Source organism: Notolepis coatsorum (assembly GCF_963971535.1).
Source record: "Notolepis coatsorum genome assembly, chromosome: 15".
Taxonomy (NCBI): domain Eukaryota; kingdom Metazoa; phylum Chordata; class Actinopteri; order Aulopiformes; family Paralepididae; genus Notolepis; species Notolepis coatsorum.
The window spans coordinates 8660661-8675486 of record NC_140179.1 but is presented as its reverse complement, the minus strand read 5'-3'; the positions used below and the strand labels follow the sequence as shown (position 1 = coordinate 8675486).

The 14826-nt window shown below is 44.0% G+C and overlaps 1 protein-coding gene across 2 annotated transcripts in view; it reads right to left on the bottom strand.

Moving 5' to 3' along the window:
* Nucleotides 1–262: 262 nt before the first annotated feature.
* The window catches only part of vps35 (VPS35 retromer complex component), a 56241-nt gene continuing 41677 nt past the window's right edge, over nt 263–14826 (bottom strand). For both annotated transcript variants that reach the window (XM_084330126.1, XM_084330127.1), the window contains exons 13-17: nt 12665–12787; nt 10370–10549; nt 7892–8131; nt 3923–4066; nt 263–2500 (exon numbers count right to left, since the gene is read on the bottom strand). In XM_084330126.1, the coding sequence (XP_084186252.1) occupies nt 2321–2500; nt 3923–4066; nt 7892–8131; nt 10370–10549; nt 12665–12787 (867 nt within the window). In that variant the 3' untranslated portion in view covers nt 263–2320. The remainder of the gene's footprint in view (nt 2501–3922; nt 4067–7891; nt 8132–10369; nt 10550–12664; nt 12788–14826) is intronic.

Genomic DNA, 14826 nt, shown 5'->3' with positions numbered 1-14826 from the left:
TGGATCTGTGTTAGAAAAGCATGCAGCCACAGACACTCTCTCTCTCCGCTTCACATTCTCTGAGCAGTTACAACGTCAGCCCAGTGGGGCAAGAAGCCTGCGTTCATATTAACCCTTTCACTGCCACACGACAGCCGGTTAACCCTTTCACTGTGACAATACAGAAGGTTAGCCCTTTACTATCACACAACCGACGGCGATGCTCCATCATTAGCATCATTAGCTCCGCGGATGCAGAGCTAAAGATGGAGCATCGCCGTCGGTTGTGTGATAATAAAGGGTTAACCTTCTGTCGTGTGGCAGTGAAAGGGTTAAGGGAAGCGGTTAGGGGGAAGGAGAGGGAGAAAGCCAAATGCAGCCAAAAAAATAAAAAATAAAATCCTTCATGAATTTCCGAGAGAACAATATTATTTCGGTTATTTTCTGAATTTCCCCCCCAAATGTCCACAGGCTTCCGGGACCGTGAGTTACACGCGGAGTTACCATGGTAACCTCTCCTCCCGTTAGCCTACGAGGAAGCGTTTGCTGTTAATAATGAACCCTGGCTACTTTACGGGAGGGGGGGGGCTATCCCTTCCAAACAGAGACGACAGTAACACTTATTGTTATTCTGTGCCTGTGATCACCAACCAACCACTGACGACGACACACTTTCAACGGTGAACCTTTTTGCATCTGTGAGGAAGTGGACAAGTGTGCACTTCATAGTGACCAAGTGTGCACTGCATAGTGAACAAGTGTGCACTTCATAGTGACCAAGTGTGCACTGCATAGTGAACAAGTGTGCACTGCATAGTGACCAAGTGTGCACTTCATAGTGAACAAGTGTGCACTTCATAGTGACCAAGTGTGCACTGCATAGTGAACAAGTGTGCACTGCATAGTGAACAAGTGTGCACTTCATAGTGACCAAGTGTGCACTGCATAGTGAACAAGTGTGCACTTCATAGTGACCAAGTGTGCACTGCATAGTGACCAAGTGTGCACTGCATAGTGACCAAGTGTGCACTTCATAGTGAACAAGTGTGCACTTCATAGTGACCAAGTGTGCACTGCATAGTGAACAAGTGTGCACTTCATAGTGAACAAGTGTGCACTGGAGTGACCAAGTGTGCACTTCATAGTGACCAAGTGTGCACTTCATAGTGACCAAGTGTGCACTGGAGTGACCCAAGTGTGCACTTCATAGTGACCAAGTGTGCACTGCATAGTGAACAAGTGTGCACTGCATAGTGACAAAGTGTGCACTGCATAGTGAACAAGTGTGCACTGCATAGTGAACAAGTGTGCACTTCATAGTGACCAAGTGTGCACTGCATAGTGACCAAGTGTGCACTTCATAGTGACCAAGTGTGCACTTCATAGTGACCAAGTGTGCACTTCATAGTGACCAAGTGTGCACTTCATAGTGACCAAGTGTGCACTTCATAGTGACCAAGTGTGCACTTCATAGGGCAGAAGGGCAGAGACAGAGGACGGCGGTGGAAGGAGACAACCGGGGATGGATGAAAGGACAACGGTAACGACACAAGGGCACAGAGGGGTCAAAGTTCATCCTTAACAAGACACTCAACCAAAATAGCTCTCAGATCTTCACTATGAATTGAAAATGGGGGACCCTGATGTAAACAAGACAAAAGTCTTTCTCTGGTCTGCATCCCCTTAACAATTGTGTGTATTGAGCCGTACTGTATTGTACCCATTCTGCAATCTGTTAAATAAAGTTTTCAATCAATCATTCATTCATTCATTCATCTCCCGGCGACAAAACGGAGAAGAAGCACTCTTTTGCACGACGACAAAATGTAAAACTCTGCGAGACACTGGAGGAGCGAGAGGCAGAGTGAGAGCGACACACGCCCCCCCCCCCCCCCCCCCCCCGACGACGGCAGGGTCCGACGCTCTACGACGCCTCTACTCTGGCAAAGCCGCGGTGAAATCCTGGCGGAGGATAGAAGGAGGGAATGACGAGAAAATAAAAGATAGGAGGGGGGGGGGGGGGGGCAGAAGAGAAGGACATACCTCAAAAGCTAAAGGAGGACAACTTAAAAAAAGAAAGACAGGTGGGTAGCTCTAGAATCAAGAATCGAGAGGTTTATTTGTCACATACACACCAGGGCATACAGTGAAGGTGTCATCTTGGTGTCATCTTGGGGAGGGTGGCATAACATCTGATTATTTCCCCCCCCCCCCCCGCCATTGGATGGAATACCCTGGCATACAGTAAGTGTGTGTGTGTGTGTGTGTGAGCGTGTGTGTGTGCATGTATATATATATATATATTTATAATCTAGGTATATCTCCAGGCCCTGCTGCAGCTTCAGAGGACCAGGCCCTCGTAGGCGGGCCCCTCGGACTCGGGGGACTCGCGCTGCAGCCGCAGGTGCTCCAGGGTGTTGTGGAAGTGTTTGTTGATCTGCTCCGTCTCCTCGCTGGTCTCCAGGCCGGGCAGGTCGTCACGGATCTTCTGGATCAGCTGGTTCAGCACCAACACTGTCACCTGGAGAGGAGAGGAGAGGAGGAGGAGAGGAGAGGAGAGAGGAGAGGAGAGGAGAGGAGAGGAGAGGAGAGGAGAGGAGAGGAGAGAGGAGAGGAGAGGAGAGGAGGAGGAGGAGAGGAGGAGGAGAGGAGGAGGGGAGAGGAGAGGAGGAGGAGAGGGGAGAGGAGGAGGGGAGAGGAGAGGAGGAGAGGAGAGGGAAGGAGGGGAGGAGAGGAGAGGGGAGAAGAGAGGAGGGGAGGAGGAGAGAGGAGAAGGAGAGAGGGGAGATGGAAGAGGAGGGAGGAGGAGAGGAGGAAAGGAGGAGGAGAGGAGAGAGAGGAGAGAGGAGAGGAGAGGAGGAGAGGAGATCAGTGATATGATATCTTCATTTATATTGCACCCCCACCCCCCAGAGGAGGAGGAGAGGTCACCTACACACAGTGATATGATATCTTCATTTATCTCCTCCACTACTTCCCTCACTGTCCCCTCATCCAAACTTAAAGTTTGGTGATCAGGCCTTCTCACGCACTGCACTCCAACTCTGGAACTCCCTCCTCAGACCATCAGAGACTCCCCCACACTCTCCACCTTCAAATCCCGCCTCCCACCTGTTCTCCCTAGCCTTCAACCCCCCCCCCCCCCCCCCAACCTGTTTTGATGTTTGTTACTGTGGCTTTATGTTTCCGTCTCATGCTGTCTCCCTGTTTCCCCCGTGGTCTTAGGTTCCTTTTTTTGTTTCTTTGTTTTTCTTTGTTTCTCTGCCTACTGTCAGCGACTTCGGGTTCTTGAGAAGTGCTATACAAATAAAATGAATTATTATTATTTATATTGTGCCCCCCCCCCCCCTCCCCCCCCCCCCAGCCAACTTTTACATCGGTATGGGCAGGCCCGTTTCTTGCCATATGCGGACTATGCGGTTGCATAGGGCCCCCTAAATTGCCAAAAAAAGAAATTATATATATATTTTTCTATTCATTCATATACTGTATATATATATATATATATATATATATATATATATATATCCTGTATGGATGTAACAAATCATCAGCTTAACACTTTTTACTAGGGATGTCCGATATTATCGGCCGACCGATATTATCGGCCGATATCGGTATCGGTTAAAAAAAAAAAAAAAGAAATAACAATATTTGTTATATATATATCCAGTGAAATGATTAGTTACCTGAAATTATTCAGTTTTTTTGGGGGGGAAACCCTGCATATATCGGTATTGGTTGATATCGGTTGATATCGGTATCGGAAATTAAGAGTTGGACAATATCGGAATATCGGTATCGGTAAAAAAGCCAATATCGAGCATCCCTAATTTATATTCATTAACCCTCAATCTAGGCTCAACAGGCAATCAAAACAGACGACAACAACAACAACAACAACAACACTGGACCCCGAGACGAAGGTGTTCCCCGTTCTCACCGCGTCGTTCTCCCGCTCGTAGAAGCAGACGTATCGGTTGAGGATCTCGATGAAGAGCTGGACCTGCAACGAGGGGTCCATGCACTGGTTGGCGATCTTCAGGGCCTTCTTCAGGCACTCCATCACCCGCTTGCCGTTGCGGATCTGAAGACACGGGTCACAACATGTTTACAGGAACGTTTTGGAGTTGTATTTTGAGTGTATTTTGTGACTTTATTTGGGACCAGCTGTCCCCCATTGTAATTAGTCACTCCCTGAGTTATGTTTTTTCCTTTTTTCCTCTATTTAGTCACAGTATTGTTTTTGAAGAAGGCCATGTAGGCCGAAACATGTCTGTTTTTTAAAAAGATTTTTCTAAATAATGTAAGCCAATAAATAAAGGCTTTTTAAAAAATTGTAGAGCTGTCTTGGATCTCAACCTTTCTTTTATAAGCGAATCCTACCCCGGATTTAATCCAAAGAGCACCTACCTGAAACAAAATAAGAGCGCTGAAGCCCTTTCCATATCCTCTGTTTTGTATTTTGTGACTGTTGGGAACTAGGCTACACTGGCACACCTACTTCCAGTGAATGACGCTAAGCTAGGCTAACTGTGCGGCTGTTCCCTAAGCCTAATGCGTGCACAGAGAAGAAAAGGGTATCTGCTCGTCTAACTCCAGGGTAGATAAGAACATTTCGCGTGTTCCTTTAAGTGTTATGAGCAATGTCCTGCTCCGTTGTAAATGTTTTTTTTCTTTTTCTATTTTAGTATGTTTTAGTATTGCCTATTTTAAAACTGAATCAAACCGCACTTTTTTTACTCTGTCTATTCTATTTTATTATTTTTATTACTGAATGAAACCGTAAACAGAGAGGCCTATTGGGATGTTAGATCCTAATGTGAAGAACTGTGATTTACCATACCTTGCTACCTCTTTATCTTTTTTATGCTCGCTTATGGCTGTATTTTTTACTGCTGTGAAGCACTTTGAACTGCAATTTGTGTATGAAAAGTGCTATACAAATAACGTTTTTTTTTATATTATATTATTAAGATAAAATATTCCTTTATTGATCCCCTAGGGAAATTCAGGCGTCATAGCAGCATGGGGGAGGGGAGGTACAGGCCTGGACAGGGTAATAGTAGAATATCTAAATATAGGCAATCAAATTATAGTACAGATAAAAATAAGCAGTGTAAACAATATAATTAACTCTGAATATAAGCATATGAGCAAGTTGATCAAAGGTGCAGATGGTCTGTATGTCCTATCAGTTATATTATATGTAAAAATGATGGTCAATACCACTTAGAATCTGAATATATACTATGAGTAAGTAAAGTATACACTATTTATTTAATTTATATTTAAATCACTGCTGGATTGATGTGAAAGGCTTTGACGACACCATTTCCTAAAACCTTCTACTGATATTGAATCAAGTGAAACGTCAACGTTGTCTGCTTGCTGGGAATTCCTGAAACAAGTGTCGTCACGCGCCAAGCTGTTATTGGATGGAACAGAGCACCGCTGTGCACATCAATGAACTGTTCTATTTTATGTGCATCTGCCAATTACATTTATGTGCATCTGCCAATTACATGATTTTATAGGTCTATTTTATGTGTATCAGTGACAATCTGAAACCGTAAACAAAGAGGCCTATTAAGATGTTAAATCCTAATATGAAAGATTATGTGATTCAATGTTCTATGCCTTATCTTGACTTTGTCTATTTTGCTGCCGTCTATTTTATGTTTATTTTATGCCAAATGGTATGTCTGCACTTGATTTGTCAATGTGTGCTAATTTTATCGATAAGTGGTCTCAGCCTTAAATGATACCTTCTCTATTTCCCTCAGTCTCTGGCTCAGTGTGTGTGTGTGTGTGTGTGTGTGTGTGACTCAACAGACTCAGTCTGGCTCAGTGTGTGTGTGTGTGTGTGTGTGTGTGTGTGTGTGTGTGTGTGTGACTCAACAGACTCAGTCTCTGGGCTCAGTGTGTGTGTGTGACTCAACAGACTCAGTCTCTGGCTCAGTGTGTGTGTGTGTGTGTGTGTGTGTGTGTGTGTGTGTGCGTGTGCGTGTGTGTGTGTGACTCAACAGACTCAGTCTCTGGCTCAGTGTGTGTGTGACTCAACAGACTCAGTCTCTGGCTCAGTGTGTGTGTGTGTGTGTGTGTGACTCAACAGACTCAGTCTCTGGCTCAGTGTGTGTGTGTGACTCAGACTCGGGGGATAATGGAGTTGTGCACCACAGCTCTTCTCTCTGCCTGAGCCACACAGCAAACAGTCACCTCACCTCAACCCATGTTTCCACTCCAGAAGAAAGAAAAAAAAACATCCGTTCACACATAATTATTAACGTCTTTATGCTGTCACACTGACTCTCCCTCACGAGAGAGAGAAAGAGACAGAGACAGAGACAGAGACAGAGACAGAGACAGAGAGAGAGACAGAGACAGAGACAGAGACAGAGAGAGAGAGAGAGAGAGAGAGAGAGAGAGAGAGAGAGAGAGAGAGAGAGAGAGAGAGAGAGAGAGAAAATACTGCTATGATTGCTTGGGGATTGCGATGACTTTGTGCCATAGATCACTCAGGAATGATAACTACAGGTTTTCTCCAGAGGGTATATTCAGGGGCAAGGTCGTTTGAGACAGGTCCAGAACAACAAGTCTCACAATTTCCACTGAGTAAAAACCTGCAGTAGTCAATTCCCACTCGATTCCAGGGTTTTTATCTGCATAGAAAAGAGGCCAGGCTGTTTCTCTGTAACGAGAGAGCCGCCTTGATCGTATAAATATGATAATTATCTAGCAATGCCGTACGAGTCTGTACCGTCTAATTAAATTCAGATCAACCGGTCAGACCAGATGTCGCAGATAAAGCCACCCATTTTGTACATGTTTTTCCACACACAACACACGGGTCAAGAAGTTAAATCAGCTTTTTTAGAGTGACATCACATGAATATGGAGGTCCAAACGACTCTAGTATGCCCATCAGAGACCCACATACTGCCGTGCTGAAACACTTAACTGTATTGTGTAAATATATAAAATACCGGGTCGATATGTCTATTTTATGTGTATCTGCCAATTTCAAGATTTGATACTGCCTATTAACATGTTAGATCCTAATATTAGTAATTATGTGATTTAATGTTCTATGTCTCATCTTGCTGCCGTCTATTTTATGCTCATGTTATGCTTATTGTATGCCTAATCTTACATCTGCACTTTATGCTCTTGATCTGTCAATGTCGTGCTCATTGTATGATCTGTCAATGTTGTGCTAATTTTATGCCCGTCTTTCTTGCTGCTGTGAAGCACTTCAAGCTGTAATCCTTGTATGAAGGGTGCTATACAAATAAAGTTTATTATTAATATTGTCTATTTTTAAAACCGAATCAAACCATAAACAAAGTGGCCTATTGGGATGTTAGATCCTAATGTGAAAAACTGTGATTTTATTTATTTTATGTGCTCATTTTATGTCCGTCTTCTTTCTGTTGTGAAGCACTTTGAGCTGCAATCTTTGTATGAAAGGTGCTATACAAATAGTTTATTGTTATTATTAAATGTATGTGCACAAGCAGGGAAAACACGAGTTGTTCACAATATGGGACCTTTAATACAGGCCTTCTACAGAGGCATGACCGAGAGCATCGTGACTGGATGCATCATCACGCAACAGCATGCAAACATCAGGAAAAGAGCGAGAGAGAGAGAAAGCTGCAGGATTATTAAGGACCCCACCCACCCCAACCACAAAATCTTTCAGCCAATGCCGTCCGGCAAACAGTACCACAGCCTCAAGGCCCGGACCATCAGGCTACGGAACAGTCCCCCTCCCCCCAGGCAGTCAGACTCATGAATTCCCTGTGTGGCGTCCTTTCTGAACCAATGTATTGGGGGCGAAATCACATCGGTGAATTGGGTTAAAACCGGTTTGAACAGGCTACAGAGGGCACGGACACACGTGACGCACCTCGTCTCCGCTCTTGTCGGTGTTGCGTCCGGACCAGAAGAGGTGCGCACAGATGCTGACAGCGCGGCACTGGTCGGGCTTCTTGAGCAGCTTGGAGGCGGCGAGCGCGCACTGCGTCCTCAGTGGCTCGTGGTTCTCCTCGCTGAAGCAGCGCGTGCGCTCGAAGGTGCCGATGATCAACGTGATGGCGGCTAGCTGCGCCTTGGAGTCGCTGATCTCGTCCTCGTATAGAGAGAAGGCCTGGGGGGGGGGGAGAGAGGGAGAGAGGAGGGGGGAGAGGGGGAGAGGGAGAGGAGGGGGAAGGGAGAGAGGAGGGGGGGAGGGAGGGAGGAGAGAGGGAGGGAGGGGGGGAGAGAAAAGAGGGGGGGGGGGAGAGGGAGTGAGAGAGGAGAGGGAGAGATGGAGTGAGTGAGGGGGAAACGGAATGGAGGCAGGGAGAGAGAGGAGATGGAGAGAGTGAGGGGGAAACGGAATGGAGGGAGAGATGGAGTGAGGGGGAAAGAATGGAGAGAGGGAGGTAGAGAGAGAGGAGAGGGAGAGAGTGAGGGGGAAATGGAATGGAAGGAGGGAGGTAGAGAGAGAGTAGAGGGAGTGAGGGGGAAACGGAATGGAGGGAGAGGAGAGATGGAGAGTGAGGGGGAAACGGAATGGAGGGAGGGAGGTAGAGAGAGAGGAGAGGGAGAGTGAGGGGGAAATGGAATGGAGGGAGGGAGAGAGGAGAGATGGAGAGTGAGGGGGAAACGGAATGGAGGGAGGAGAGAGGGAGAGATGGAGAGTGAGGGGGAAACGGAATGGAGGGAGGTAGAGAGAGGAGAGGGAGAGATGGAGTGAGGGGGAAACGGAATGGAGGGAGGGAGAGAGAGAGGAGAGGGAGAGAGTGAGGGGGAAACAGAATGGAGGGAGAGAGAGGAGAGGGAGAAAGGGAGTGAGTGAGTGGGGAAACAAAAAAGAGGGAGGAGAGGGAGAGATGGAGTGAGTGAGGGGGAAACAGAAAAGAGGGAGGAGAGAGAGAGGAGAGGGATAGATGGAGTGAGTGAGGGGAAAACAGAAAGGAGGGAGGAAGGAAAAGAGAGGAGAGGGAGAGATGGAGTGAGTGAGGGGGAAGAGGGAGGGGTGAAAAGGAGAGAGCGACAAGAGACACTTTAGCTCACAGTGATCGGGGGGAGAGAGGGGTCAGAGTGTCGAGGGGAGTTGTTTAACTTTGTAGGCCAGTCTCTTCTTTGACAGTTAGTACCGTAGTCAAAGTACAAAGTCCTAGTACATGAGAACCGTTTCTTGTCGGAACCAAATTAAGAGAAGATCCAAGTGATCAATTTACTTGGATCAAAATCACTGTTACAAAATATACAATCACTAATTCTTCATGTATCAATTATATGTGACCCGCATGATGCAGTGCACATTTCTCTAAATATAGGCTTTGGCTCATCTTGTGTTCAAGATAACTTTAACACTTTGAGCAGTTCATGCCGACCGTTGAATGCCAGCAACGCTATATAGCGTTTTTTTTATTTTTATGTATTAGCGATTTGAATTCATATTTCATCAATCTAGCCTCACGCTAGTGCAGCAACCTCTCTCTGAGCTCCATTGGGAAAATACTGCCCCCTATCGTCTCTCCCTGTGTAACTGCACCCCATTGGATTAGACTGATGGGGGGGGGGGAATCCAGTTTTCTCATTTTACTTTTCCGGCAAGCCATCCGAAGAGATCGAAGTGATTGCAGAGCCGGAAAACAGCGTGGAATACATATTTACAGTACCCAGCGCTGAATCAATAAACACGATCGATATTTGGAATGGCGATCAGGAATTGGAATAATCTTTTTGGAGAACATCTGATCTGAGGTAAGGAATCTATTTTACCAGTCGGATCTGTTTTCACAGAGATATCAGCGTTTGCCCTATGTGTGTGTGTGTGTGTGTGTGTGCGCACTGATCAGGAAATGAGAATAGATTTTTCAGCTCGCTTCTCTAGCGTGCATAAGTACACATATACTATCGATAATCTAGCGTTTATTTGAAAAGGATTCATAAATAGGCCGAAAAATGACAACGTTTTTGTGTATTCCAGAATATTCCAGTAAATGCCGTTTATCACGGAATCTTTATATTTTCCTGAAACTTTCAAGAAAACGAGGGCTTTTCAAAATGCTATAAAACGGAAATTAACAGATTAAAAAACAATCCGTTTCGACAATGTTGACTGCAAACAAGTCATTGATAAGCGACGGGCAGATTAGACACATAATTTAAGACATAGATTATGCGTTCACAACGCTATCATTGAAGTGGGTGCTGGCATTCAACCATGTTTTACCATGTTCACCAGTGGCATCCAAAGTGTTAATAAAGTGCAATAGCAACCAGGGCTCTTTTGCCTAGACGTCGCTTTTTGACAGCATTACAGATTCTACCTTCAACACAGTCCTTAATTAACTCAACGACGATTAAGAAACGGGTTCCATTGGGCCGGTACCTGCGACATGAACTCGTAGGCCACCGTCTCGTGGTTCTCGAAGCCGATCTCGCCTGCGGCCAGCGCCCCCTGCAGGAAGAGTCTGAGAGGCAGCTCGGCCAGCTCTGCCTTGATCAGAGCGCTGATGGTCTGGTGGGCGAAGGAGAAGATCTTCTGGCACTTCTTCTCCCACTTGTCGTCCTGGAAGAGAGGGAACAAGAAAGGGAATATGTAGGATTATTTATTTATTTAGTATTTATTATAATATATAACCTTTATTACATGCCACACATATCCAAATCAGGCTTAGGTGCTGAACTAATAAGACACAATAAAGATACAAATCAACACACTGACAAACTCCATTTATCTGAATATATTTTAGTATCACATAGTATTGCATTATATAATCATATTATAATTAATTTGTATATTATATTATATACTATATTTACACTATATACTATTATATTATGGTACTATATTATATTGTATATATCATGTACTATTATATCTCATGTCACATTATATGTGTTGTATACACTATTATGTACTATATACTATTATATATACTATTATATACTGCAGGTGTACTATACTGCAATGTGTAATGTGTACTATTATGTATGTACTATGTATGTATGTAAAAAAAAACGAGACGTAAGTCTTCAGGGGTAGGGCCCGACAAGCCTAGTGCTTCTCCCTAGCCCTTTTCGGACAATTGGACAATGCTGCAATAGCAGCTGGTAAAACTTTGGCGATTTATGGAATGACCATTGTTATGCGTCCAAAACCGAAAATAAAAAATAACTGAACTGAACTGAACCATGTGTGATGTGTAGCATTTTCAGTGACTTTTCTGTGTCCAATTATGACTAAATTGACTATGGAAGTCAATGGAGACATCGGACAGCTATCTGTACTGTGATGACTTTATTTCAATTCATTAAAATGTATCCAATTACTTTTGGTCCCCTAAAAAGGGTGGAACTACCGGTATATTAGTCTAAAAAGGACTACTATATTCCAACATAGTTCAACCGATATGGATGTAAAACACCTTCAAATGAAAGCTGAACGTCTGCCCTTTAACCTCACATTCCCTGTTCTGATTAAAATCCAATGTGCTGGAGAATAGAGACAAACTAAATGATCCACTGGACCCGCAGGGTTCTGTAGGAGAACAGAGACAAACTAAATGATCCACTGGACCTGCAGGGTTCTGTAGGAGAACAGAGACAAACTACATGATCCACTGGACCTGCAGGGTTCTGTAGGAGAACAGAGACAAACTAAATGATCCACTGGACCCGCAGGGTTCTGTAGGAGAACAGAGACAAACTAAATGATCCACTGGACCTGCAGGGTTCTGTAGGAGAACAGAGACAAACTACATGATCCACTGGACCTGCAGGGTTCTGTAGGAGAACAGAGACAAACTAAATGATCCACTGGACCTGCAGGGTTCTGTAGGAGAACAGAGACAAACTAAATGATCCACTGGACCTGCAGGGTTCTGTAGGAGAACAGAGACAAACTAAATGATCCACTGGACCTGCAGGGTTCTGTAGGAGAACAGAGACAAACTAAATGATCCACTGGACCTGCAGGGTTCTGTAGGAGAACAGAGACAAACTACATGATCCACTGGACCTGCAGGGTTCTGTAGGAGAACAGAGACAAACTACATGATCCACTGGACCTGCAGGGTTCTGGAGGGGTTGTATGTGTTTCCTTGTAGGCACCAAGTGGTCACATGTTACTATACCCAAGCTATTGACCAATCAGAGGGCTGGATCAGACCTACCCGTTGTGTATTATTTGATACTTAAGGGACAGACCAGAGGGGGGGGGGGATATGAAAGGAGAGATTAAAGAGAACATTAAAGTCCCCATGAAACAGCTAGCAGAATGCTATTTTATTCCACATTATGCGTTTCCTGAAAAAAATTAAAATAAAAACTTGTCGTGGATATTGATTGGCATTTATAGTAGCCAATAGTGCTGAATGTGCATTATGGTTGTTGACCAATTAGCTAGCAAGCTAATGTTAGCAACATTAGTAACATTAGCTAGCAAGCCAACATTTGTTCAATTTAGTTAAAAAGGCAGAGTGCTAGCTCAGTTACAATGTGCTGTAAATGTCATTCTAGAAAGAATTTCATTCTTAGTATATACTCATTAGTATCCGCCCCTGTGTGCTGGATGGCTCATCGACATTTTCTTTTTGTTTTCCAGGAAATTCCAAACATCCATTTATATTTCCTGGGGCCTTGTGGAGTGTTTGTTTCCTGGGGCCTTGTGGAGTGTTTGTACCGTAGAGGAGGTCTCCTTGTATCTGAAGGCCAGCTGGTAGGCAGCGAACACCAGCGGAGGCAGCGTGTAGCGGATTCTCTGGTTCCCTCCGGCTCCGAAGTGCTTCCGGGCCGTGTTCAGAATCTGAGGGAAATAAACACGTTATTAACATTCTCTGTATTCAAAAAGGAAGGTACTGGAGAACCGGATCATCTTTGGAAACATATTTAATAGGGTGCAAACAAAGTCACTAACGTTTCAACACAAACGTGTCTCAGTACAGTACCTTCCCTTTCGATGACTTTGGTTTCTTGTGCCATGCGCACATGTATAATAATAATGTGAGTTGAATGTACTGTATGCATGATTTCAGAATACCGTATGTTAATTGTAAGATTAACTTATAGGATACATTTTTGTATTCATTTCACTTTCCTTGAGATTCAAGGAAGTCATAAAATTGTGGAAACGATACATAATATGTCCCTTTTAATTTGTGGTGAAAGGTTGGCCTCTATATCTTTGTTAAGTCCGCCACGGCGGGTGAGCGACGTCGCCTGGCGATGTGATCAGCTGTCGCTCAACAACAATCGCTTAGCACCCCACACCACAGTTCAGGACCGTTTACAACCAGAAGTGATCACAGCTTGTCAAACAACTCTCGCCGGATATTTTGTTTTGTAACTCGAGAGGTGGCAAATTCAACTTTCAACAATGTATTGAATGATCGGGAGAAACGCACATCATCAAAATGGGTGAGTAAATTATCTGACAATATTAGCATAGATGAATAAATAGCTAACGTTAAATTAGGCTATCGATATACAGCCACCTGGTAAATCAGAAAAATACTAAAGCCAAACCGGCGAGGATGTAATGTTACCGGGACATCAGGGGAGACATCCCTTCTCCAACTAACGTTATTCATTTAAATTGCTCCTGTTAATTAATCATTTACATAAATAGCATGGTAATAATATGTAGGTTATTGATCAATGGATGTATTGATACTAGGGCTGTCCCCGACTAAGGATTTGGATGGTCGACTATGATTGGCCAAAATTTGCCGTTAGTCGACTATTGGCAAAAAATATAATAATAATAATAATAATTTAAATTTTTTTTCTTTTTTTTTTCATTCCATTTGTGCTGTGGGGGGTGCTTAATGTCTGAAGGAGTCGACTGAAGGCTTCTTGTCCTCTGCAAAAGCATGCAATTGGTCCACTGATGGATACATCTTGATATTTGTCTAGTCTAGTGTGTTCATTAGATGGGTGAAATCCTCTTTCAGTGCCTCAGTGCCTGTTTTCTTAGGCAGTTAGCCTCTGGTATGCGTGCCATTAGCGTTAGCCACGCTTCTAGGCCTCTTTTCTTTTGGAAAGAATGATTCAAAAATAAATATATATATATATATTTATTTTTTTGTATTTGACTAAGAGGTTGGCAGTCGACTACGGCTCCTTTCGACCGATTAGTCGACTAATCGACTAATAGGGGTCAGCCCTAATTGATACATTTATTTATATTACAAATGATACACCAGTAGAACATGTTATTTCCTCATTGTCCTTGCTGTGTCGCCTGTCTGCCAAAGAAAAATAGGATTGAGGCCATATTTAGCCAGGCGACAGAAGTTGCTGCGCAATCGTCGCTCGAAAATCTGCTGCTGTGTGGGTTCTCTCATTCATAACAATGGAAGCGATAAAATTCTGTCTGTCGCCCGCTGTGTGCATTGGACTTTACTATTTACATTGAGGGCCGGAGAGTTTTCTTCCAGTGAAACAACATACTAGCGGGATGAACATAGCAAAAGGTGAATAGAGAGTATATTGAGACAAATTAGCCAGTGCCATGGACTTTTATGTCGATTATCGCCCGACAAATAACTGTGATTAGCAACTTAATTCTCTCATCAGTGACGTCATATTATGTTGCTTTGCAATGAGATCGATGTTGCTCACTGTGCTCGGAACAAGCCAAACGAGCGCCAGTAAACGTTAAATGGTGTGCGTACGCTGAAGCGGCATCTTACCATGACAGGAAATGAATTTGAACACATATTTGCTTTTATTTGAAAAATTAAAACAAAAAGAGAAAACAATTTTAAAAGACGGATATAAAACGATGATCACGATCGTACAAAGTAATTGTGTTTTCAAGTTAGAAGATGAATCCCCACCAGG